Source organism: Ursus maritimus, unplaced genomic scaffold (genome assembly GCF_017311325.1).
Source record: "Ursus maritimus isolate PB19 unplaced genomic scaffold, ASM1731132v1 scaffold_13, whole genome shotgun sequence".
In the NCBI taxonomy this organism is placed as follows: Eukaryota; Metazoa; Chordata; class Mammalia; order Carnivora; family Ursidae; genus Ursus; species Ursus maritimus.
Genome location: NW_024423675.1, coordinates 52,245,270 through 52,272,487, shown reverse-complemented (window position 1 = coordinate 52,272,487; position 27,218 = coordinate 52,245,270). Strand labels below are relative to the sequence as shown.

At 34.1% G+C, this 27,218-nt stretch overlaps 1 protein-coding gene across 5 annotated transcripts in view; it reads right to left on the bottom strand.

The window, feature by feature from the left end:
• STXBP5 (syntaxin binding protein 5) overlaps window positions 1-27,218 on the bottom strand; it is a 159,607-nt gene that overhangs the window by 97,666 nt on the left and 34,723 nt on the right. For all 5 annotated transcript variants that reach the window (XM_040627929.1, XM_008695061.2, XM_040627930.1 and 2 more), the window contains exons 5-7: window positions 9,983-10,117; window positions 8,192-8,255; window positions 3,211-3,294 (exon numbers count right to left, since the gene is read on the bottom strand). In XM_040627929.1, coding sequence (XP_040483863.1) covers window positions 3,211-3,294; window positions 8,192-8,255; window positions 9,983-10,117 — 283 coding nt within the window. The remainder of the gene's footprint in view (window positions 1-3,210; window positions 3,295-8,191; window positions 8,256-9,982; window positions 10,118-27,218) is intronic.

Sequence of the window (27,218 nt, the reverse complement as noted above, 5' to 3'; positions counted from 1 at the left end):
CTTTTGTTTTGAAAACATATTTTTGCTGAATATAAAATGCTACATTGACAATTTCTTCTTTCAGTACTATAAAGGTGTTGTTCTACTTGCACTGGCTTGCACTGTTTGTAAGGAAACCATTGCTGTCATTTTTATCTTTGTGTCTCTGTATTTAATGTGTTCCCTTCCCACACCCTCTGGTTGCCTTTAAAACATTCTGTATCACTGGTTCTAGTTTTAAGCAACTGAAATATGTGCTTTTATATAGCTTTCCTTCATTTTCCTTCTGCTTTGAGTTCACAGAACTTCTGGGATATCTATATATCCTATTAGTTTATAGGGTTCATAGTTGTCATCAAATTTGGAAAAACTTGGGTCATTATTTCTTCAAATATACTTTCTGTCCATGTTCTTTCTTCTGGGGCTATCACACATACATTAGTCTGCCTGAAGTTGAAGCACAGTTCACTGATGTTCTGCTCCTTTTCTGCCCACCTTTCATATTGAGTAGTGTCACTGCTGTCTTCAAGTTCATTACCTTTTCTTCTGCAAAATCAAATCTTTTGGTAAACCAATAGAGAGTATTTTTTATCTCATTTTATTTTTTCATCTCTAAAAATTCCACTTAGGACAAGGAAGAATTGAAAAACCCTTTTAAACATGTTTATGCTTTCATTTACCTTCTGGAGCATATGGAACCTATTCAGTAACATTTGTTTTAATATCCTTGTCTACTAATTCTATCATCTGTCTCATTTCCGAGTCTGATTCTATTGACTGCATTTTCTCTTCATTTTGCATCATACTTTCTGGCTTCTTTTCTTATTTGGATGCTAACTTTTGTAAACTTTGTGGTGGGTTACTATTATATTCTTTGGAATACTTTTGAGCCTTTTGGAGTAGGTATATTATTTGAAAACAGTTTAGACTTCTCAAGGCTTGCTTTTAAGCTTTGTTATGCCAGCCAGATGCATCTTTAGTGTTAGTGCAGCTCCACTACTAAAGCAATACCTTTTGAGTACTTTTTCTGATGTCCGTGCATTATAAGGTTTCCCCGCTCTGTTGCAAATGTGAAGTACTCTTGGCCTTGTGTGCTATGACAATTGTTTTACCCTTTCCTTTCTAGTGGATCATTTCCAAGCCTCACACCCACACACTAATCAGTATTTACCTGAAGACTCAGGGTGGGGAGGTTCCCCGTAGACTTCTAACTCTTTCTCTCTCTCTAGGTAGTTCCCTACTCTTTGGTACCTTGCCTCAAAGGCTACAAATATTTTGGCTTCCCCAAATTCTCAATTCTGTATCCCCAACTCAAAGAGACTGTTCAGTTCCCGCCTAGGTTTCCCCTTTATGTACTGAGACCTGGAAAATCTCTAGACCATAAGCTAAGGCAACTAAATGGCTCACTTTCTTTGTTTCCTCTCTAAGGAATCTCTGTTCTTACTACCTGCTATCTAATTTCTAAAAACTGTTGTTTCATGTACTTTTCCAGTATATTCGTTTAAGGCAAGAGGGTAAACAGCTAAAGCCAAGATAATATTTAAATTTATAAGAAGCAAAACAAAAAAAAAGTGAATTTTTAAAATCTGCTCTGATTTTGGTATAGAAAATAGATTTACAGGTAAAAACTTCCAATGAAATTAGAAGACCCCTTTATTAAAAATATTCTTTTTTATACTTTTAAGATCTTGATTAGTGAACCACAGTGCTTAGTAACTAAAAACTTTAAAAATAAAAAGTACAAAAAATAATAAAAACAAAAAGTATGCAGCTATGAAAACAAAGGAAATTCTCTTTTAGCCATACTTACAAAGACCACATGCAAACATTTATAAAGTATTCCAAGTATTATTATAGTTACCCAATATAATCTGTTTTAAGTAACTGAAAACATCAGTAGGAACACATGACATATTTTAGCTTAAAAACAAGCAAAACCACTTATACATTTCCTAGCTCTATTCATTGATTTGGAAATCATGACCCCTACTAATAATCCCCAGATTACAGTTACCAGATACCATTTCACACTGAAAGAAGCCACATTTTATATGGAAAAAATCTTACTCTAAGTTTGAAACAAAAATATACGAGATTAATAGTTACACTTTTCTACAACAGATAGCAGGGAAGCTATCCAATACTATTACCACCAAAGAACTCAGGAACCAAAAGGAGGTTCGTAGACCAAAATAGGAGAATTTTAAAATCAATAAGGATAAAAACTTCAGTGTATTGAAGCACACCAAATATGTTTAAATCTTAAAGTACATAGTGAAACTAAAAGCAAGAACAAATTGGTCACCAGGGATTATTACAGAACCCCTTTAGAGTAAATACTGAAATAAAAGGAAAGAATCATTTATTCTCTCCTTTATTAACTATACTACTATTTAACCAAATAGTAGCTGAGAAGTTTCTCTTTACACTAAAGTGTCTGAGCTAATAAATAGAGAAGGAATTACAGAATTAGAACATCTTCATTTTGCAACCTCTATGCATTAATAAGTCCAGGCTTTGAACAGCACTGGCTGCTAACCTTACGGACACTAACCCTCCAACTGACAGAAGAGCATCAGCATCATTTAAGAAGTCTGGCTAAAAATGAAAAATGAACCTGAATTTGTTCAAGCCTCAGTAAACTATCCATTTTACAGGAAATCTAAGGGCAAAAAAAAAGAAAAAAGTTAAACACGGAGGGATGGAACCAGAAAAATCTAGTCTTTGACAAACTATCTTCGATGAATGCATGGCCAAAAAGAAGGAATGAAGTAAGAAAGGGAAGGCAAAGACTAAGAGGAAAGACCTACAGTTTGAAAGAAGTCGACTTAGAAGACATCAATCAATCACAGTCAATCTTTATTTGGATCTTAAAGCAAGCAAAACTATAATTGTCTACAGTACACTATCGTTTGTCTATAATACAAAAATAGGATTTACTTAGGACACATTTATTATTTGCTTGTAAATGACAGACTACCTCTAGAAGAATACATGAGAAACTGGTAACATTGGAACCAGAGGTAAGGGGATAAGATGGCCAAATAACAGTGATGGAAAAGAGATTTTTAAAAATCTTTTGAGCTGTGTGATCATATATATAATATATATATAAAAGGTGTTACTGCAATTACAAAGGTTGCCTCAACTCAAATCACCAGTTAAGATCTTAAAGTGCTCTGAATTAGAAAAATGACAAAAATAATATTTGATTAGCAAAAATAATATTACCTCATCATATGTGTATCTGTAGTCAGCTTTCTTTGATTTGAGGTCCCATAATACTACTGTTCCAGATTCAAAGCCAATCAAAAGCTGTAATAAAAAAAAATGTCACATGACCTAGGAATGATATTATGTGAACCACTTATTTGCTGACAATAAAGATAACTATTATAATTCATATGCTTCAAGCATAAAGTTACAATTAAACATATGCATTGCTAATCACAAGAATGACAAATGAGAATACTGCATTGCATATTTATATGTCTTTGATAATAAGGGACTTAACATATATAACTAATTATTGAGAAAGAAAATACGCACTGTATGGTGAATAACATAATATAATAAAAATATTATTATGAAAAAAAAGAAAGAAAATAGTGCCATTTTGAAGTCCTGAGTGTATATTTTCATTAATAAATTACTAATAAAAATTAACATTTGTATGTGCTTTAGAGTTTACAAACTTTCCTAATTCAAAACATTATCAGGCAATGTCATTTACTCATCTATCTACTGAAAAGTTCCAAGTTACATCCAGCCTAGATCCCTCTCATAAGATTCAGACTCATAATTCCAGAGATGACGGCTCCCTTTACCTACTCCACAAGAACCTCAAAGTAAATGTGTCCAAAAGTGAATTATTTTTTTCCCTACCCTCATTTTCTGGTGTTCCCTATTGCAGTGTCTCTCTCAGTATTTCTTATCTTAATGTTCATTAAGCCACTTAGACAAAAACCTTGGGAGCGTCATCCTTAATTCTAGTCTCTCCCTCCTCAGGTAAAATCATCAAGTAATTTTAAAAGTACATCCTATTAGCTCTCTACTTTCCCCTACCTCCAATACCTCTCTCCTAGTTCAAGACACAAAGTTCTCTTTTCTGGTCTTAGTCTCCCTGATTCCAGTCTTGCTCCTTTTTAAACCCACCCTCTACTGCCGCTAATGTTTAACAATTCTAAAATGCAAATCTGATCATGCAATGCATGCTTTAAAAAAATTTTAATGTCTTACTGTTAGTTTTAGGATAAAGTCCAAACTGAGTAATATGACCTACAAGATTTATCATTGTCTGACCTCTGCTGACCGCTACAGCTTTGTCCCTTGCCACATTCCTCTTATTCAATACACTCCAGCACATCTTTCAGTTCATGCTTTCTCTTATCTTTGCTGTCTTTCTTGGCCATATTTGAAGTCATCCTCTTTGCCTGACCAATCCTACTAATTTTTCAGATGTTGTTTTAGCTATCACTTCCTCTGGGAAGCCTTTCCTGACCCACCAAATGTATGTAAGTCAGTCCCATTTCTATGTGCTCCAACAGCACTCTGTACATATTTTAATCTAAAGGGTAAGTACACAATAATGGCCTTTTCCTTAGCTGAATTCTCTTACTGACTATAACACTGGTCTGCTTAGGCAAGGACTGGTTTTATATTGCTCACCCCTACCATAAGACAGACAGCCTAACTGATATGTTGTAGGGACTTAATACTGTTTTTGTGAATGAATAAATTCCAGATGGGAATGCATGTTCTTGCTTCACAAACGGTCCACTATCTAACCTCTGCTGCCAACAACCCTCCACCTTGACATTTTTCAAATCTCAATATTTCCTTTGCTTGACACCTCCTTTCGTTTTATTCACTGGGTGATCACCTATTCATTTTTAAGTCTCAATTTAGTATTGCTCCCTTGGGTAAGCCAACCCCCAATTCTTCTAGTAGATGAAGACCCTCCTTCTCCTATGTTAGCATATCCATTTTCATCTTTATGCCTCTAATATCCTGCCTAGTGCACAGGAAACACTCAATAAATATTTGTTTAATGAATACATAAATGAATAGTAGGTAGCTAATACTTCTTCATGTAATCTGGGGATATGAACAAACTTGGGGCAGACCCAGTAATTCTAATGAAATAGCAATTTACGGGATTTCAGATTACAGAGGCACTTGGAGGGGCAATCACTGAAGCTAATGAAACTTTCCCCACCTTTGTAGGAAGAACAATTAATTTTGCTAATACAAACTGTTCTTACCTAGGCAATGGGAGATACATAATCCTTCTAGGAAAAGGTGGTATTTGTTTCCTTTACCTTTGCCTAGTCCTTCTAAATATCTTAGACATGTGACATGTCATTCTTTGATGGGGAAGTAATAGGGAAACTTCAGGAGTAAGAGATGGAAAAGGATAAAATTTAAGAGTTGATGTACAGTGTAAGATTTGATCTAAGTCCTTTGACTTCAATGATGTATTCCTTTGATTTATAAAATGTCACAGAGGTAGAAAAAACATTTATGTTTGTAGCGTAACAATTAAACCAATAAAGTATTCTATATAAAAAAAAGTTGTGTACAGTATAAACAGCACTGGGTTGCTCAGAACACAGGTCACTTAAGCTCTAGTCTTACATCTGTTACTTAGAAGCCGTGTAACATTAAGGAAATAATTTTACCCATCCAGATGTTAATATCATAAGAGGGTTATAGTAAGCTTTAACCCCTTTAGCCAGCTCTAACATCCTAAGAATGTTAGAAATTGATGCCAACAGGTTAGGCTTTAATCCACATAATCTCCTACATATTAAAAAATCAAAGAGCTAACTTAAAGATATGGTATTTAAACTTGGAAAATTCTTTCAATGTTTATTCTTACTAGAATCTTTTATAACTCAGAGATGTTAATTTATATTGTTGACTATTTTATTTTTTCTTTCATAAAAAGCACTAGTGGGTACACTGAATATGAATATAACTCTCAACAACATCAATAACTCTGGGGATGAAATCAGAGCAATCAGAATTCAAAATCCCAGCTGCACCAATATCTACCCTTGTACCTCTGGAACACATAATCGCACCAAGTCTCTGCCTCATCATCTGTAAATTAGGGAAAATAACTAACTTAAAAACTGTTAAGATGATCGAATAAAATAGTGCATATAAAGTAGAAAGCACAGTGCCTAAAACAAAGTAGAATTCATTAAGTGGCAGTTATTACCGTTACCATCATAAGTAATTTTATACTAATATCTAACCCTCCCTAGCTAAGACCTTGGCTTCATGTCGTGACATCTACCGTAAGGTTAATACTGGAGGAACCTGCCCTGTCACCTTATACCTTTCTTTAGAGACACAATGTCACAAAGACCTTTGGTAGCAGTAGAGAGTCATTGTTATAAAGTGGATTTTTCTATTAGAAATCAAGGGTTAGACAATATAATCTATTCTAGTACCTTAGTATTTCAAAAATGTTTGAGTGAGATTAACTCCAGAAACTAAGAAGAATAACATAATGTCAGGTTTTTAAAAAATGAGGATGATAATAAGCAGTTATATACAAGTTATTTATACAATAAAATGAGTATATATTGAGGCGTTACTATTTATATGTTGGGTATTATGGGAAACATAAACCTTTGTAAATATTATCTCTATGCTCAAGGGGTCTTTCTCAAGTTTGGGGGAGGTGAGATATGCACATATTTCTAATACATGGCAATATGTGACAAATACTGTAAAACTTGTACAACTAAGGTGCTAATGAATTTAAAAGTGAAAGAAAGCATTTTTAGTCAGGATTATCAGCAAAGATATCACGAAAGATATACATTTAATCTGAGCCTCAAAATGTGGGTAGGTATTCAGCAGAGAGAGAATAGTGGGAAAACATTCCAAACAGAGGGACTCACATAAAGGAGGCATGGAGACATTAACGAGCAGCTCACATTTGGAAAATAACTATTTACTTCAGCATAGCATTCAGGTAAAGATGTTCTGAAAGACAATGAAACCTAGGGCTATGTTTTGAGGAAACTATTTTGTTAACTACTATAGAACCACTGAAAGCTTTTTAACAGGAGAGCAATAACATTAAAACAGCACTCTAGGAAGAATGATGTGGAAATGGCTCATGAATGGGTTGGAACGCCTTGAACTTTAGCAGTCATAATGAGACTGAATAGAAAAGAGACACTGCAAAGAAAAGACTGAAATGACTTAGAGACTGAATCCAGGTAGAAGGGAGGGAAGTTTTCAATTCTCTTGCCATGCCTCCCACCCAAGTCTTGGCTTCTAAACAAGTACCTTGAAGCAAAGAAAATAAAGTGGAGGTACAGGTTACTATAACTTGCTTCGTGTGAAGTTTCTCTCAAAACATACATCTGTATGATTATAAGCTAACTCCAAACAGTATAACTATCCTTTTATTTTCCTAGTGGCAAATAAGAGAATAGTGTTAACTCAACATACAGGCTAGACCATTCCCACCAAATGAGGGAAGAAAAAATCTTCACAAACACTAGAAATTTCATTTCACCGACTTCTGATAGTGATAAACATCCTGGTGTTTATGTAGGCTAATATAAAATTATGTAAGTAGAAAAATATCATTAAATAGAACTACTTAAGAGACTAAATTAGTTAAGAGATTCATGGAAAAGGAAATTTTATTATTTTTAAATGTATTAAATCTAAACAACTAGATGCTGACTATGAAACTGGTTTGAATATAAAAAATGACGTTCTATTTTAAAAAATTCTAATTATTAATCTAACTATCTATGAAGAAAAATTTAAGGGAAATGAGATACAACCAACTCTAACATAAGGCATTATGTGATAAATGCTACAAAAATTGTATAACTAAAGTGTTAAAAATAATTCAAAATCAAAAGAAACCAGTTTTTGCCAGGAATACCAGAAAATCTTAACAGGCCAAAAATAAATTAATAAATTTTACTTGTACTTATGAAATTTTACTTGACTTAGGATTTTTTGTTCTTTAAAATTGTAAATGATTCTAATTCTTTCACCTGTTCTTCATAACATATAAATAAACCAGTAAGCATCTTTGATGTACCAACCTTTGTTAGAAATCTCAATTTTGCAAGGTAAACGTATATGGTGCTGGAAGAGTTTGCATATTTTTAAAAATTACCAAAATCCATGCATTTAATAAATATGTATTTTTAGAAAAAAATTCTACCTTTCCTTCATCCATTGGGTTATCACTTATATGGACAACTGGTCCTGGGTGAGATTTAGATGACCTAAAATAGAATATAGTAAGATTTTTTTTCTCAATTAAAAATTTCAATACAACTATATATTCATCACAATGAGAACAATGAATGGAAAATAAAGATATATTTATAAAGGAGGAAAATAATTCAGTAAGTGATCAATTAGAGATGTATAGTTCTTAATATGGATCAAGTAGGACTCAGAAGAAAAATATGGGTGGGGGTAGATGGGTTAAATAGGTGATCAAGATTAAGGAGTGCATTTGTGATGAGCACTGGGCATTGTATGGAAGTGCTGAACACCTGAAACTAATATTACAATGTACGTTAAATAACTGGAATTTAAATAAAAACTAAAAAAAAAAAAAAATACGAATTGGAAAAAAATAGTGACGTTGGTAAAAGTCAGCAAAATCTTTAAGTATACTTTCTATATAAGGAAAGAATCTTCAATTTAGTATTTTAGCACCAAAAAAACCCCACATTCTCATGGTATAATTCTCAGAATTAATATTTTTAAATAAAGATTCATCTAAAATATTGCTATCTTATTTTACTCAACTCTAACCTCCAACTGGGGCATCTCATCCAGTTTCATAGTTCACACGAAAAATAGGAAAAACTCCATGTTTTTTAAAAAGTCAAAAAAGTAATGCCACTGTACTTGCACAGAGGAAAAAAAAGTCATACAGCCAAGAATGGAGCTGAAATTATGCCCATACAGTAGGAATGAGCACCTCCCTCTTCATAAATTCTGAGGGCTGAGACACCAGTCCACTTAGAGACCTTTGTGAAACCATACAGACATGTGCACTAGGCCTACCCACTAAATGTTGTGATCAACTCACGGAACAGAGAGCAAAAACCCACACCTTGTACCAAGGGACTGAGATACAATAACATCCCTGCCACAGGAAGGAAACCCAGGCTTAATACATTACCACAGGTGCACCAAGACATTAATTAAGAGAGATGTGACAAATTTAGCTTTAATGTCAAATTCTGTGGAATGAAACAATACAGAACTATTTGTTAAAAAAAAAAAACACTGAAAATGAACCTTGTCAATATCCTTAAATTTTGATTTTTATGTCTAAAATAAGAAAAATCTTGAGATAAGATACAAAGATAAGATTCTAACACAGAGTGCAAAGTTAGTGCTAAGGAACCTTAGGGCCTTACCGTTCAACCCTGTTCTTGTTTTTGTTAAATGAAAACAATCATTATATCAAAATTAAGGAAAATTAACTGTCAAATACTCTGTTACATTGCAAACATTTACATTATATTTGTTGATTAAAACATATCAAGCAGTGGTTTAGATCAATGTTTTCTAAACATTGATGGCAACCCATCAATGAATGAGCAGCATTCAAAAGAAAAATAACCAGAAGATAAAAATACAGGGGGAAAAAAAAAACCTGGAGCGTTTTTCACCTAAGAATTGTTTCATTAAACTTGTGCTACAGTTTGTACATACATACACATGTCATATATGCATACGTTCATCCATCTATCCATCCATCCATCCATCCATCCATCTATCTATAAAGACTTTAAACTTAACTATCTGTCTATAAAGCCTTTAAACTTACAAACTGCTAATAGGATAATATTTAGAAGAGGTTAATAAACTGTGTTTAACAACAACAATGTTTGACATATTTAATTCCACATGAATTTACTGATTATTATATAAAGGTATCATATATGGTACTGATACTTTCAGATATGGAATATGTGCTCCAACTCACAGTTCAATGGCTTTATTCCACATAATGACGTAGCCTGAGAGTGTGAAGGACTCCACATTGACAATATGTATGTTACCTCGCTCAGTGCCCACATAGAGCCACTTACTCTGGAAAGGCAGATGGCAAAATGTAACCCTGCAAGAGAAATATATCCAGAAAGGTAATTAGAAAAATGTCTGTAAATTTTATTAATTGTATTTGAGGGTTAATCATGACACATAATTTAGGAAAGGCAAAAATGACATACAACCAGATTTACCTACTCATTGTGATTAATATTTAATATGCAAATTCAACTTACATGTCAAACATAAGCCCTTACAGTAAATAGCATGGCTTGACAGAAAGAAGATGAGCTTTAAAGTTAGAGTTTCATAAGATGACACTGATTTACAAGGAAGGGTAATTATATTTTTAAATAATAAAGTGTTCACAATTCAAAAAAAATAAAAATAAAAAAAAAATAAAGTTAGAGTTTCAAATCTGTGCTACTTTAGGCACATCACAAATTTTTTTTTCATTTTTCTAGTTTAAATTCAATTAGCCAATATACAGTACATCATTAGTTTCAGATGTAGTGCTCAATGATTCATCAGTTACGTATAACACCCAGTGCTCATCACAACACGAGGCACATCACAAATTTAACCACTAAGCCACAAACTTAGGTCTAATACCCACATGACCCCAAGGTACTATTATGTTTCTTAGGAATTATTAAATACACTAATCCATCTCATCAACTGCACTTACTATACCTTCCAGGCAAAATGCTCCTCCAGCTCATATTTTTCTTTTATTCAAGATTCAGTTCAAATATCACCTTTATTCAAATTGATATCCCAATACTTTGTATCTCTACTAGGCTAGACTTTTAAGACAGGTATGGTCTACCTTCCTCACTAACTTATAAGCCTCAGGGAGGGCAGAGATCCTCCATATTGAGGCTTAGACAACTAACTATCTCTTCCTATGTCATGATGATATGATAGGCCTTCATTAACAAATAATTTACATGCATGTATTAAACTTTATTATCATTCCAACAATTTCAAACACTTTCTATTATTAGCTCGTTTGACTTCATGATCAAGAATGGACATTATCTTGTCCTTTTTGTAGCAATTATTTTTAGTAAAAAAAATAAGTATGTTATGAAATCATATAATGGTCTTTTTTTTCAGACTACCTATTGTGTCTCTCAAAATATACTACTTAAAATTTCCATAGAACAGCACTTCGAATAATACACAATGATAATCAGTGCTAGACTGTCAATATGGACACTAGGTTTTAGGCAAGATATAGCACACACAATATTGTTATTCCCATTACCATAATTTCATTATAGAAAATTTTCAAGATGAAAATACTTATCAAATAAATATACATGCAACTCATGGTCTACATCCTCAACGGAATATTCATTTGGATAATTACTTAAGATTCATCATCTGTATTTTTTGTTGAGGGTTTTATATAATAATAGGTCATCTTTCTAAGGGAAATTTAAAGCACAGAAATGTCTACTGCATCAAAAAAAAAAAAAAACACTTTATAGTACCTTATTACATCACATGGCAATAAGTCCTCAGTACCTTTCTGAAAATCCTAGGGCCATACAGGTTTCAGAATTCTGAATTTTCCAAATTTTAAAAAAGTACATAATGCAAATTTTGTATATCACCTAAAATGGGAGTAGTATCTCATAAACACATTAAATATTTTAAGGTATAATTCTGGCAGGGTTTTTTTTTTCTAATTGAGATATAATTTTCATATAATATTAGTTTCAAATGTACACCATAATGATTCAATATATGTGTATATATAGTGCAATATGATCACCACAATAAGCCCAGTGGAAACATCCATCACCACACATGTAGTTAGAAATATTTTTTTATTGTGAACTTTTAAGATCTCCTACTCTTCTAGCAACTTTCAAATATACAATACAGTATTATTTATTTACTATAGTCACTGGCAGACCCATTCCATTCTTAGGTATCTACCCAAGAAAAAGAAAAACATAGGTCTATACAAGACTTATACACAGATGTTCAACAACTGCTTTGTAATAGCCAAAAACTGGAAACAATCCAAATGTCCACATGACCGTCAACAGGTAAATGGATGAACAAATTGTTATATACCTATAACAAAATACTATTTAGTAGTAAAAAGGAATAAACTACTAATACATAAGACAACATTGATGAATCTCAAAATCCTTAACATGAGGGAAAGAAGTCAGACAAAAAGACACACTGTATGATTCCATTCATATACAATTTATATGTAATAGGAAATGCAAACGAATCTATTGTAACAGAAAGCAGATCAATGGTTACCTGGAGATTGTGAAGACGGAGGCTAGAAATAGAGGAGGGGAGGGATGACCACAAGGAAACATTTTGGGGTGATTTGTATGTTTGTAACCTTTATTATGATGACAGTTTCATGGGTGTATATATGTGTCCAAATTTATCAAATTGACACTTTTAAGTATGTGCAGCTTATTGTATGCTAGTTATACACTAAATAAAGCTGTTTTAAAATTTTGTGTTTTTAGAGATTTATGGATTTAGTGATTATGAAAACAGACTGTGATTCTGATAATACACAGGCATAAACTCTGGAATTAGACTGCCTGTATTTAATTCTAGCTCTGCCGCTCATTAGCATGAGAACTTAGGTAAACCACTCAATCTCTCAAAGCCTCAGTTCCTAAGCAATAAAGGACATCCACCTGACACTGTTCCCCTGAGTATCAAATAAGACAAAGCATGGTAGATACTTAAAATGGGGCCTGAAACAGGTAAGTGTTCAATAAATGTTAGCTAATTATTAAGTGACAGTCTACCAACTAGAAGTTCTAGGCAAATTTTAACAATCTGAAGTACATAAAAGTAGCAACAACAAGCCAGGTATAAAATGAACAATGCAATAAACATAAGGCAACCATTTCATTCAAAATGTGTTGTAAACTAAAACATGAATAGAGCAAAACATCTTGAAAATTCAAAAATAATTTCAACATGAATAAGCCAAAATAATGAGATGAACAACAAAAAAAAAATTCCAAAATATCCAACCTCCAGATCTGTTCCACTACTTTGCAATTCTCCTTTATTCTTCACTCTACAAAGCAGTAGTTACTGATTACAGAATTATTTACATAATATGCTTCAAAAACTTAAACTTATCTCCTCAACGGCAGAGATTTTAGATCTATTCATAAAATAGTTTCTATTCCCAGTGCAACAGCATACTGCAACTGTTTCTCAAATATTTAAAGAAACAAAGTAAGAATAAATTCTTCAATGTTCAGCAAAAAATCTGGAACTTTTTTCTAGATTCACTTTTTCAATATTAGTTACCATCATAAGTTTTTTCTCAATTGTAAAACCAACTTACATTGCTGAAAAATTTTAAGCACCTTTGTTTTTCGGAAGTGAAAACAAACCACCATTTAACATTTTAAGAAGGAACTTAATTAAAATGTTCATTTAATTGTCTATCGCCAAGACTTTAATATGGTCCCTAGAATGAGTCTTATGTAGAAATAACAGGACTGTATTTATACAATGCACCACATTTAAAAATTACTCTGCTCCATAACTACCCTCATTATTTGACTCAGTTGAGGAGGGGGAAGTCAAATGGCTTTTATTACAATTGAGAATTTCTTAATTAGCAAATTTTAATGGCTCTGAGCAAATGGGAATAGGAATAGTGAGAAAACTGAACTTCCATATTCCAACCAAATAAAATACCATGCCAGTGATTTAGGGAAAGGCCAATAAGAAAATGTGGTCCCCCAAAACATACTACTAGAAAAGCAACTCAATCAACATGACCTACTAAGAACTGCAAGATCATAAGTTTATGGGCAATTTAATCAGTCACCAAAATATAAAACTGGTTGTTGAGACAAACTGGACTTATTATATTTAATGGGTTCTTTCAATATTTGTTATACAAAATGACTATATTTCCTTGTTTAATAAAATAAAAATCTGGGGCGCCTGGGTAGCTCAGTCAGTTAAGCATCTGCTTTTAGCTCAGGTCATGATCCCAGGGTCCTGGAATCAAGCCCTGCATTGGGCTCCTTGCTCAGCTGGGAGTCTGCTTGTCCCTCTGCACCCCCTTACTTATACTGAGCACTCTCTCAAATAAAATCTTTTAAAAAAATAAAACAAAAATCTTAGCTTTCTTTGCTGAAACTTTAAAGAATAGTTCAAGCATAACTTATGCAGGCTTTGAAGTAATAAACTGATGAAAAAATTACATTATTTAAAAGGAGTCACCCTAATTGGAGCACTTAAAACTATACATATATACACATATAACATGTATATATATACATACGTAGACATATGTATATATGTATATGTGTGCATGTGTGCATAGAGAAAGAGAGACTTGTTGTTAATGATTCTAAGTGATCCATAATAGAAAGCTAGTATTTTTCAGTAAAAGCAGTTATGAAACAAATAGCACTGAATAGCCACGGGGCAAAGAGATTTCAAATTTGTTTAGATCAACAGATGCAAAGAAACATTGAAAATAGAAAGTTTCAACAACGAACTAAATATCACTATACTACTATAGTAACGTCCCCCAAGAGATCTCTTCTCCCTCCCTGTGTTTTCCCCCTTTGTATAGTCTCTCCCAACACTAATTCTAGGATCTTGTGACTTGCATTGGCCACTGAGACATTAGCAGCTCTGCCACAAACAAAGATTTGAAAAGCACTTGCACATTGGGGCTTGCCCTCTTTCTTATGCTTTTAGAACCCAAGTGCCATTGTGATGAAGACCAGGCTAACCTGTTGGGAGACTCTGGCCCAGCCCAGAGCCAGCACCAACCAACAGACATGTAAGGCAAGCTAAATCATCCAATCCAGTTGGGCAGCCAGATAACTACAGTTGCATAACTGACTACAGGGAAAGACCACTTCTGCTGAGGTCAACCCAAGTGCTGACTCACAGAACTGTGAGCAAACAAAATGGCTGTTATTTTAGCCTTTCAAGTTTTGGGATGTTTTGATATGCAGCAATAGACAATGTTATTTAATATAATCCATTCAACCAAAATCTTTTTATTTGAAAAGTTATGAAAACATATAGGAAAAATAAATTCTTATATTTCTTAGAATTAAATTAAAAAGACCCCAGGAAAATTTTTAAAATGCCACCAGTGCATTTACTATGAAGCTCAAACATTTTTGGTTGAAACTCATGACTATTGTTCTTCATACACTTTTATTATAAAGATTTTTATTTTAAGGTGATATAGATCATAGTAAATGATAGTAACTTCGGTTTTTACTGAGACCAGGAGACCAAGTTAATTTAAGTTTATGTGCTGACATATTAAAGCATAAATGTTATACTAAAAATAATTAAAATAACATAGTTGAGACTCACTAGTAAGGTCATATATTATAAGAACAGTAAATTAAATTGAGCCTGAAAAGGTACCTTAAAATGAATAAGGAGCAAAAAAAAAAAAAAAAAAAAAAAAGTGTCTGACTGAATCAAATGTATTAGAAATACAAAGATAATCAAGTTGAATTCCGTCAGAATGTCACTAAATGGAGTTGTATTCTAGTTCCCTCTACAGGACTTAAAAATCGATATCCTTATTCTACACAAAGTTGTTACTAGGGACACAATAATTTCTGTATTTGCTTAAGGGAATTAAAAAATGTAACAGATTATGTGTTAGGAAGTGATATATATCTCCTATTCACTATTCAGCTTTAGCAGCAGTCTATCAAGTACTACTATAGTCAACAAGCATCAAATTTGGAATATTTAATTATTACCAATTTTAACAGAAGAATACATACAGTCTAAGTAATGTTGAAATTAATCATCCATAAACAAGGGCATAAATACATATGTGGGGCACTTGGGTGGCTCAGTTGGTTAAGCAACTGCCTTCAGTTCAGGCTGTGGTCCCAGGGCCCTGGGATCGAGCCCCGCATTGGGCTTCTCCACAGGGAGCCTGCTTCTCCCTCTCCCTCTGCCTGCAGCTTCCCCTGCTTGTGCTCTCTATCTCTCTGTCAAATATAGAAATAAAATCTTAAAAAAAAAATACACATGTATATTTAATCCGTAAGGACATATGAACCAATAGGCTCATCTATATGGCTATATCACCATTAAATCAGCCCAACATGACAGGAAATACACCATCACTTTTATATTCTCAGCCAGTATCACACTTTTACCTAATAAGTACTTAACTCATTAAATGAATAAACTACATGAAATGTGAGAATTTATTATGTTACTTAACAAAACAATCAGATATCCCTGACTTACTCCCTCTCTATCCCCATGGCTTGGGCCTAATTTAAGTCAAATCAATTCTTAGCTGCACCCAGAGTTATCTTTTCAAAGCCAAGAGAAATCATATCATAATCTTACTTGGAAGAACCTAATGGCTTCCTATCTTCTACCATAATGCTTCCTAAATTTTTAGAGACACCTTGTGGTACGTCTATCTGGGAAAAGGGTGTAGAGTTATAGTGTGCTGGATTTGGTCAACTAGTACTCAGTATCCTCTTCCACATTCTCCTCTATGCCTTCTTGTTCTGCAGATACTAGAAAGCTAAAACTTCTATTTCCCAGATTCTTCCATAGCTAAAGTTCCAGATGAGATTAAGTTTCTACCAATTTGATGTGCTTGACATTTGCAGGCAAAAGGGAGGCACAGACCATGTTTCTGTTGCTGTTTCTGCTGACAGGGGCATTCAAGGAAACCTAAGTGGCAAGAGATACTTATGACAGCAGTGGGGACCAGACACAGCATTTCAAGTTGTTTTCTTTTTAATGTAATTACTTAAATTTATTTAATCAATTCCATTTACAATAGCACCAAAAAACATAAGATACCTAGGAATAAACCTAACCAAAGAGGTAAAGGATCTATACTCTAGAAAGTACGTAACACTTACAAATGAAATGGAGGAAGACACAAAGAGATGGAAAAACATTCCATGCTCATGGATTAGAAGAATAAACACTGTTAAAATATCTAAGCTGTCCAGAGCAATCTACACTTTCAATGCCATCCCTATCAAACTACTATTGGCATTTTTCACAGAGCTGGAACAAACAATTCTAAAATTTGTGTGGAACCAGAAAAGACCCCGAATTGCCAGAGGAATGTTGAAATATAAAACCAAAGCTGGGGGCATCACGATGCCTGACTTCAAGCTATATTACAGAGCTGTGATCATCAAGACAGCATGGTACTGGCACAAAAACAGACACATAGATCAATGGAACAGAATAGAGATCCCAGAAATGGACCCTCAACTCTATAGTCAACTAATCTTCAACAAATCAGGAAAAAATATCCAATGGAAAAAAGACAAGTATCTTCAGTAAATGGTGCTAGGAAAATTGGATAGCCACATGCAAAGGAATGAACTGGACCATTCTCTTACACCATATACAAAGATAACTTCAAAATGGATGAAAAACCTCAATGTGAGACAGAAATCCACCAAAATCCTAGAGAAGAACATGGGAAGTAACTTCTTCAACATCAACCATAGCAACGTCTTTCAAGACACGTCTCCAAAGACAAGTGAAGCAAAAGCAAAAATTAACTTTTGGGACTTCATCAAGATAAAAACTTCTGCACAACAAAGAAAACGGTCAACAAAACTAAGAGGCAACCCACAGAATGGGAGAAGATATTTGCAAATGACATTACAGATAAAGGGCTTATATTCAAGATCTATAAAGAATTTCTCAAACTCAAACCCAAAAAACAAACAATCCGGTCAAGAAATGGGCAGAAGACATGAAGAGACACTTCTCCAAAGAAGACATCCAAATGGCTAACAGACACATGAAAAAATGTTCGACTTCATTAGCCATCAGGGAAATGCAAATCAAAACCACAATGAGATACCACCTTATACCAGTTAGAATGGCAAAAATTAACAAGGCAGGAAACAACAAATGTTGGCGAAGATGTGGAGAAAGGGGAACCCTCTTACACTGTTGGTGGGAATGCAAGCTGGTACAGCCACTCTAGAAAACGGTATGGAGGTTCCTCAAGATGTTAAAAATAGAGCTACCCTATGAACCAGCAATTGCATTACTAGGTATTTACCCTAAAGATACAGATGTAGTGAAAAGAAGGTGCACATGTACCCCAATCTTCATAGCAGCAATGTCCACAATAGCCAAACTGTGGAAGGAGCAGAGATGATGGATAAAGAAGATGTGGTTCATATATACAATGGAATATTGCTCAGCCATCAGAAGAGGAATACCTACCATTTGCATAGACATGTATGGAACTGGAGGGGATTATGCTAAGTGAAATATGAAATAACTCAAGCAGAGAAAGACAATTATCATATGGTTTTATTCATATGTGGAACATAAGAAATAGCACGGAGGACCATAGGGGTAGGGAGGGAAAACTGAAGGGGAAGAAATCAGAGAGGGAGACAAACCATGAGAGACTGGACTCTGGGAAACAAACTGAGGGTAATAGAAGGGAGGGCTGAGGGGGGATGGGGTAACCAGATGATGGGCATTAAGGAGGGCACGTGTGGTAATTAGCACTGGGTGTTACACGTAACTATGATATATATATATATATAGCAAGATATATATACACAAATATGACATTATTTGTACATTATACAAACTTACTATCTAAAATGATTTTTTTAAGACTTTAAGTAATCTCTACAACCAACATGGGGCTCAAACCCACAACATGCTCCACCAACTGAGCCAGCCAGGAACCTCTCCAAAGATTTTTTTATTAATTTTTTTTATCATGTGTGCCTCTCCTCTAAAATGTATTCTATGTCATATTAATAACATATCCTTTCATATTTTTTCTTAATGTTCATAAAATACACATGTAAGACAAGAAGAATTGGGGATGGGGAGGGAGTCACTGTTTTTAAAAAGTACTATGCAAATTATTCTGAATTTTGTGTTCTTATCCAGCAGTACCTGGCAGATGGGCTTTGAGTTTTAACTTTATGGTAAGTGTATTATACAGAACTTTTAATCTTTCCAATAGAGTCGGTGCTTTTCTGTGTATGTTGTTTAAGCACACCCTGCCCAGATCTTACAGATACTTCCTGTATAACATTCTCCCAAAGTTGTAATTTTTCTGTGGTCATTTCACATTAAAATCTTTAACTGGTTTGCAATTTATTTTAGCTACGAGGTAAGAATCACTTTTCCCATTTAGCTAACAGTCATCACAGCATTTTTTATTTACTGTATCCTTTTTTGTTTGCAATGCCACCTTTGTCATATATCAAAAGTGTGTGTGTTTCTCTTCATATATATGTTTGAGGAGTTTGCTCACTGTGTTTTGATCCATTTGTCTTCCCTCTGTAACTACCATATCATTTTAATCTCTAAAGGCTTTAAATCATTTTTGATATCTAATAAAATAAGTCTCACCAGCTCACATTTCTTTTTCAAAATTATCTCGGTTATTCTGGGCCTTTCTTTTTTCCGTATGAATTTTTGAATCAGCTTATTAAGTCCTATGAGCAACCCTGTTAAGATTTTGAGTGGGATAGTACTAAACTTATAAGGTTAGTTTGGAAGGAAGTGACATTTTAAAACTTGAGTATTCCTTTCTATGACATAGCACTCCATTTGCCTAAGTCTTCTTTGATTCCTTCAATAGTTTTAAAATTTTCCCCACATAAATCTTCTACATTCTTGCTAATGTTATTTCTAGGAACACTCTAAATTTTGTTGTAAGATGTGTGCTTTTTTCCTCTCATATATATGCTTTCAAACTTTATGTAATTATGTTTTAGGTATATCTTTTATAAATAGCTTAATATCTGTATTTTGTTTTTTAATCCAGTCAGAAATTTCAAAATTTCAGTGAATTTAGCTTATAACGATTTTGATTACTAATATAGTTGAACTTATTTTTTCCATTTTGATTAACTTTCTTTCTGTAATTTTCTCTTTTCCTAATCTCTATTTTCTTCATTTCCTTTTTTTCTCCTCAAAGGTTTAGTATCATATATTTTCTATCCTTCTAGTAGTTAGCCTTGCACACTAAGACACATTAACTTCACAGCTCTCTAGCAAGGTCTGAAAGAAGGATTATCTGGGGAGGAGGAGGAATGTTCAGATAATCATCTTATTTTCTGAGTTCTTTCACAGTTGACACTGTCAGAACATAATTTATAAAGGTATTTTTAATTCCATTATGTCAGCAGTTTTTTGAGCATTTGTTAGCCCTTTCAACCTAAAGATATTTTAGCTCCACAAAATTTTCTTTATGCCTTTGATCACTACTTCTCTCTCCATTGCTCTGTTTTCTCCTGTCTTCACCATGAAATCCCTACAATTCATAGGCTCAAATTTCCATCCTCTGCCTTTATCTTATCATTGCCATGCTTAAAGTATTTAAATTCTTAAATTAAAATAAATGAGTTTTATCTTTAAGTCAAGAGATTAAAAACAAAACAGCAGAGAGAAGTAAAGAATCGAGATAAAAATCAGTAAGTTGGATATCAATAAAAGACAAAAATAAAATAAACCCACAAACTACTTCATTTAAAAGACACACAAACCTCTGACAAATCATATTAACCAAAATATGGTAAAAGAGAGAAAAGGGATATGAAGAGTATAAAAATGAATATAAGCACACAAGAATATAATAAGATACAGCCTCTGATCTTAATGGAATGATATTCTGAATCATAAATATTATCAGTATTATTGAATATTAACCATAAATATTATAAATATTATATTATATTATATTATAAATATAATATTATAAATATTATACTCAATTCATTATAGGAAGGAAGCATGCTCTGATACCAAAATTGAATATACCAGGAAAAAAAGTTATATTCTAATCTCACAAAGGTAGAAGTCTTGGGACACCTGGTGGCTTAGTCAGTTAAACGTCTGCCTTTGGCTCAGGTCATGATCCCAGGGATCCTGGGATGGAGCCCAGTGTCAGGTTCCCTGCTCAGCGGCGAGTCTGTTTCTCCCTAACCCTCTGTCCTTTCCCCCCCTCAACCTGCTTGTGTTCTCCCTTTTGCACGTGCATATAAATAAAATCTTTAAAAATAATAATAAATTTCCCTAGTTTTTTTAAAATAGAAGTCCTAAGGATATATTAAGAATCATATTTAACAATATAATAAAAGAACTGTCAATGCTATTCCAAAATTTTCACAACCATACAAGAATCCTTAATATTAGGAAATCTATTAATGTCACAGATCAATAGGAAAAAAGGGAGGTAAGAAATCACACAATAATTTTAAAAAGATGCTAAAAAAGCATTCAATTAAAATTTAACTTCCATAATTGACAACCAACTCTGAGAGGAAAAAACAATTTTATCTCAAACCAACATCCTATATCATGCTTAACAGTAAAACCCTAGAAGTACTATTATTAAAATTATTACTAAGAAAAAGATACTTCCTATGGAAAATATCATTGAACACTTCTGTAAATTTTTGCTAATACAGTAAAGCAAAAAAAGGAAAATAAAACCTTCACCTACAAAATCACTGCCAAATTAATACAGATGGAATTCTGCTGTACCTTGCAGGCATGCTGGTTTAGTAAAAAGAAATCTATTGCTCAAAGTTCTTTATTCTCTCATCTCACTCTTTTTACAAAACAAAACAAAACAAAACAAACACTTTAAAAGCCTTGCTATGGGCCAAGGACCAAGTAGCCGTCTAAGGATAATCAAACAACCTAGCTAGTTTGGGATCTATTAGAGGAGGGGAATAAAGATTAAATATAGAATTAGCCTGGAGAAAATACTCTTATTTTTTTCTGTTTCAAGACTTTCCTTCTTAGCTTATCTCCCAGGTAACCCACACAGTCTGTGGAGCACCATGCCTTCTACAGAAGAGATTCCCCTCTGTTTCTGCAAAGGCAATGAGGTAATAATCAATCCATAATTTTTTGAGCATTTACTAGATGTCAGGCACTGAGACTGCTGCTGGAAATAAAAAAGAAACATAAACAGTTTACATTCTAATCTATAAGACAATCAAGGAACCAAGGCAATTACAGTAAGCATGGTATGTGCTATTTTAGGGAAAGAGCATCCTACTATGGTACAATACAAAACACGCACAAAACCCAGACTAGGGAATATACAGAAAAACCTGTAAAAGAAATGACAAACACATGTTAACCATGGAACAAGAATCTTAAGTGTGTTTGGAGCAGGAGGATCAGCTCATACAAACAGGGAGGAGACAGGATCATTCATTAAAAAAAAAAAAAAAAGGAAAAGTCAGGGTGACTAGATTATAATGCAGAAAGAGAGGGAGAAGCATAGTGAAATGAATTATGGTAATAAGTAGAGTCCAGACCTTAAAAGACCTTTTAGGGAATGCTAAGGATTTAAGAGTTAGCAACGTCATTTTGAAAGCAGTAAAATACAGTGGACACTAGTCATTTACCTACCTAACATCCATTCCTCAGTCCACTTCTTCCTAACATTATTCAGATGCTCATTAGAGCCCATATCTTCCTCAAGTTACCCATATACTTTAGGAGACACTTAAACCAAATTGAGTTCCAGAGGTGAGCCAAACCAACCGGGGAAATTCTATGCATTTGCTGCCATTTTAAGTCAGGTAATCCAAACCTAAAACCAATTAGATACATTCCATGTATGAAGGTCAACTGATTTGGAATCTCAACTACATCTGCAAAACCCCTTCACAGCAACACCTTGATTAGAATTGATTGAATAATTACAAGGTGTGTGTATACCAGGGGTCAACACCTTGGCGACCATCTTAGAATCCTGCCTCTAATAGTCTGCCCTTAAGCCTCTGAAGATTCACATCCCTCCCAAATGCAAAATACATTCACCTGACCCCAATATCTCTAAAGTCTCAACCAACTACAATATCAAGTCCAAGATCTCATTAAAATATTATCAACTCAAAAATCCCAAAGCTCATCTAAATTTCTTGTAGATGAGAGTCTTGACTGTAACCCATTAAGTATAAGCTCTTGGGCACAATTCCACTCCATCTGTGGACCTATGAAACTAAAGAGACAAACCATCTGCCCCCAAGACTCCCAGCATTCAGTGGTGAGACAAACACAGGATAACAGTTATAGAAATTCCTGTTCAAAACAGGGAAAAGTGGAAGGTAAAAAGGAGTCACTGGTCCTTAACAGTTTTGAAATCAAGTTGGGCAAATGTTGGATTTTTCTTAAATTAGGTTTCAAAGTCTGGGAACAATCCCCTGTAGCTCTCAGCTCCACCCTCTGCTTTTTCATCCAAGACAGCACTTGCCTGGAGCCGGTATTTTCATCAGCCTGCTGCTGCCGCAGCCTCCTTTCATTTTGTACTGTCTTTCAGGCCATGCTGGCAATATTCGGCTATACAATTTTCTCAAACTGCGCATCTTAAAGCATTCTAGAGGTTCTTCGGTTTGATTGAAAAGATCTGTGAAGCACACCGACGATCTCTTAAAAAGAGTCCTTTGTGTAGCTAAATACTTTGACCTCTGGTCTTTAGAAGGTTTTTAGTAAAAAGTTGTTCAGCCACACTTACATGTTTTTCTCTAAGCCACACTGAGAAACAATCTTTTTACCAGCTGGATCAGGGTAAGAATTTCCTAAATCATCAAGCCCTGATCCTTTAATAATTCTTCCCTCAATTTCTTTCTTTCCTCTTGCATTTTATTATAAAGCAGCAAGCAAAAAATCAGGTGGCTCCTTCAACCGTTTCCTTGAAAATCTCGTCAGCTAAATATCCAAGTTAATCACACATTATGCAGGAGACACTTCTGTTATGCTTCCCACCATTATATAACAAGGAACCACTTCGTTTCCAAAAACATGTTCCTCTCTCCCTTCTAAGTCCTCATTGGCAGCAGTTTCCAAATCTAGAGCCCCACAGCCTACCCAAAGAAATTTAGACATTTCTATCACGTTCCTCAAATTTTTTCAACCTCTATTCACTGCCTGGTTTCAAAGCAATTTCCACATTTCTAGGTATTTGATATGGCAGCCTCTCACTTCTAGGTACCAAAATCTGTATTGGTCTTTTATTGCTGTTCTAACAGATTACCAAAAAAAAAAAAAAATTATTCTTTGTTTCTACAGGTCAGAAGTCCAAGCACTGCATGACTGAGAGCCTCTACTCAGTCTCACAGGGCTGAAATACAAGCATTAGCCAGGATGCATTCCTGTGTCCCTTTCTGGAGGCTCAGGGAAGAATCCGTTCTGAAGCTCTTCAAGGTTGCTAATAGAAATCAGTCTCTTATGGTTGTAGGACTCAATATCCTTTGCATTGGATCGCTCTCTGGCTCTGAACCTTTTGCCAGGAAGAGTCTAGTCCCTTTTAAAGGCTCACTTGCTTCAGTTAGGTTTACTGAGAATAATCACCCTACCCTAAGGTCAATTAATTAGGATCTCAATTACATCTACAAAATGCCTTCACCTAGATTAGTGTTTGTGTGATGGTATGTGGACACCAGGAGCAGAAATCTTGGGACCCACCTTAAAATTCTGCCTACCATACATGTATGCTTAGGAGGGGAACTGTTGGGTCATGGAATATGTGAATACTGCAAAAAATGTTTCTCAAGTAACTAACAACACTCCTACCAGCAGACTATGAGAAGTTCTTATTGTGTCACATCCAAGACAGTATTTTAGCCTTTCTGATGGGTAGGTAGTGATATCTGGTTGTAGTTGGCATTTTCCTCATGACTGACTTTTGTCTTCCTTTAAAAGAAATCAGTATACTTAAAAAAAAAAAAAGTTGAAAGATTGGATTAGTTATTCTATCATGAGTTTTTAACTTAAACTTCTAAAATGGCATTCACCCATATTGTGTCATAGTTATTTTATGTCTGGGCCTCTGATGTAAGCTATTCAAGCATTTTATTCATCTTTGTTATCCTAAATACCTAGCATAATCCCTGGCACATAGAAGGCACCCAATGTTTGGTGAACTGAATGTATTCACCTTCTAAAATGTATTTTTTTCATTTCCAAATTTAAAGCACTGCTCCCATTGTATATTCCTCCTAGGCCAATCAATAATGTTACAGGAGCCAACCCTTTCTTAGCAGTCCAAGACACAATTTGTCTGAGCCAGTATTGCATTATACAGTTAGAGGAATAATATATGCCCTAACTCTACCTACCATTAATCTACCTAGCTTTCTTGCCCTAAACATAAAAAATAAACTGTTTTCATTCGTTATTTTGTCTTTATTATTTTTCACATGCCTTAGGTCACTGTGTCTATTAAGAGAGATAAATGACTCTTATATTCACCTTTGATTATGTATCCCCCTCCTTCCACATAATTTTTTTATACCTGAATACATTATAAGGACCTTGTGCAACCAGACCAGTCTCTTTGGATGTCTCTCCCAATTTCCTTGTCAGAATTTCTTTGTTATTATGGATTATTTTATTCTAGGAAGTTATCCAACACTTCCTGACCATCTTTCCTTTTACAGTCTCAAGGTCGTCAAATCACAATCATCTTCCCTCTGAACACAGACAGTTTTCTTCTTTCTTTTTAAATTTTGTCTCAGGAGCTGGTTCCCTATAAACTCCCAAGGTGACTCATCACATGTATAGAATTCCAAAACAATTCTCTTCGTGTATTAGAATTAGATCCGGAATAGTATATCCCTCTGAAAGGCTGCCTAACAGCCTGTGTTCCATTCCATTTCTGTGTTCTAGTCCTGAATTTCATCACACGAAATCACTCTCATTTCTAATGCTTGTACACTTTCATTAAGCTACTTTTTAAGGAAAATATTTTGCCAATATGATGCAATTACCACAAAACCTGTAATCCTAGGTCTCTAATTTGTTCCAATATTATGATTAATTTTTTTCTTGTTAAATATGTGCACTGAATTAATTCAAAATCTTTGGAAGACCTGTATAGATTTTTTTGAAGGCTGGTATCTAGCCAAATATTCTTTTACAGTGGTTCATGTGCATACCGGGCAAATTATAAGCCTCATAAGTATGCAAAGCACAATATTTAGGTAATATTTTAATAAGAGTATAATGGGATAAATTAGTTTTTGTTTCTACAATAATTTACTTTTGCTACTAAGAAAATCTGATGGGGGGCGCCTGGATGGCTCAGATGGTTAAGCTTCCAACTCCAGGTTTTGGCTCAGGTCCCAATTTCAGAGTCATGAGATCAAGCCCCACAGCATCTGGCTCTGCACTCAGCGGTTGGCATCTCTCCTCCCTCTCCCTCTACCTCCCCCCCAACACCCGCTCCTGCGTGCTGACACATGCTCTCTCTATAAAAATTAAAATTAAAAAAAGAAAATCTGATGCTACTGCAGCAGTCACTTCCTGAATGAATTACTCCATTTGTCAAATAGTTTTTTCTTAAGGACTTTGGACATTGATGCACCATTGATAATTGTTAGGAGGAACTTTCTGATTACTAGTGATACTGTATTCTCCTAACCATTAGTTTAGAATGCATGCATGCATATTTTATTCTTTAAACCAATACATGCATCTATCATCAAACGAATAGATACAAATGTATTAGAATAAAAGAAAAATATATCTTAAAAGAAATGTATTAATTTCAATATTAAAGACTCAGCTATTCAGGTGTCTAACATATTTATAGAGAAAAATTCTATTCTTTGAAATTTCACTTAGGGAAATTTTTCTTGAACCCAGAGACTAAATAACATTTATGTGAAAGTGTATTATGAATAATAAAGAATTATATAATTGGAAATGTAATTATAAGAAAATAGTAGGTTCTAAATAGGAAAGCCCAGATATATTTAGTCCTCAGTCTTAAAATGTTCCACATATTTTTACTTAAGAACTGTTATGCAAAAATTTAACATGGCTGAGAATACTGGTCATGGTAACAAGGTGATGAAAAAAAGACTAGCATATAGTTGTAGTTGCTTATAAATTCATGAATTCCTCCCAATTAAACTTTCTTTAAAGAAAAAAAGAAAAACCCACAAACTAAATGGAACATTCTCTGATTTAAAAAACACAAAAACTACCATACAGAATTTTACTTGTCAAATTCTCATTTTCCACCAAAGCCAAAGAACCTGTCCCTTACACGTATAAAGCCACGTAGAGCCAATATTATTGGCTCTAATGATTTTCCAATGTCAATCAGTTGTTTCTATAAAGACTGCCTAAGTAAAATCTCTGGTAAC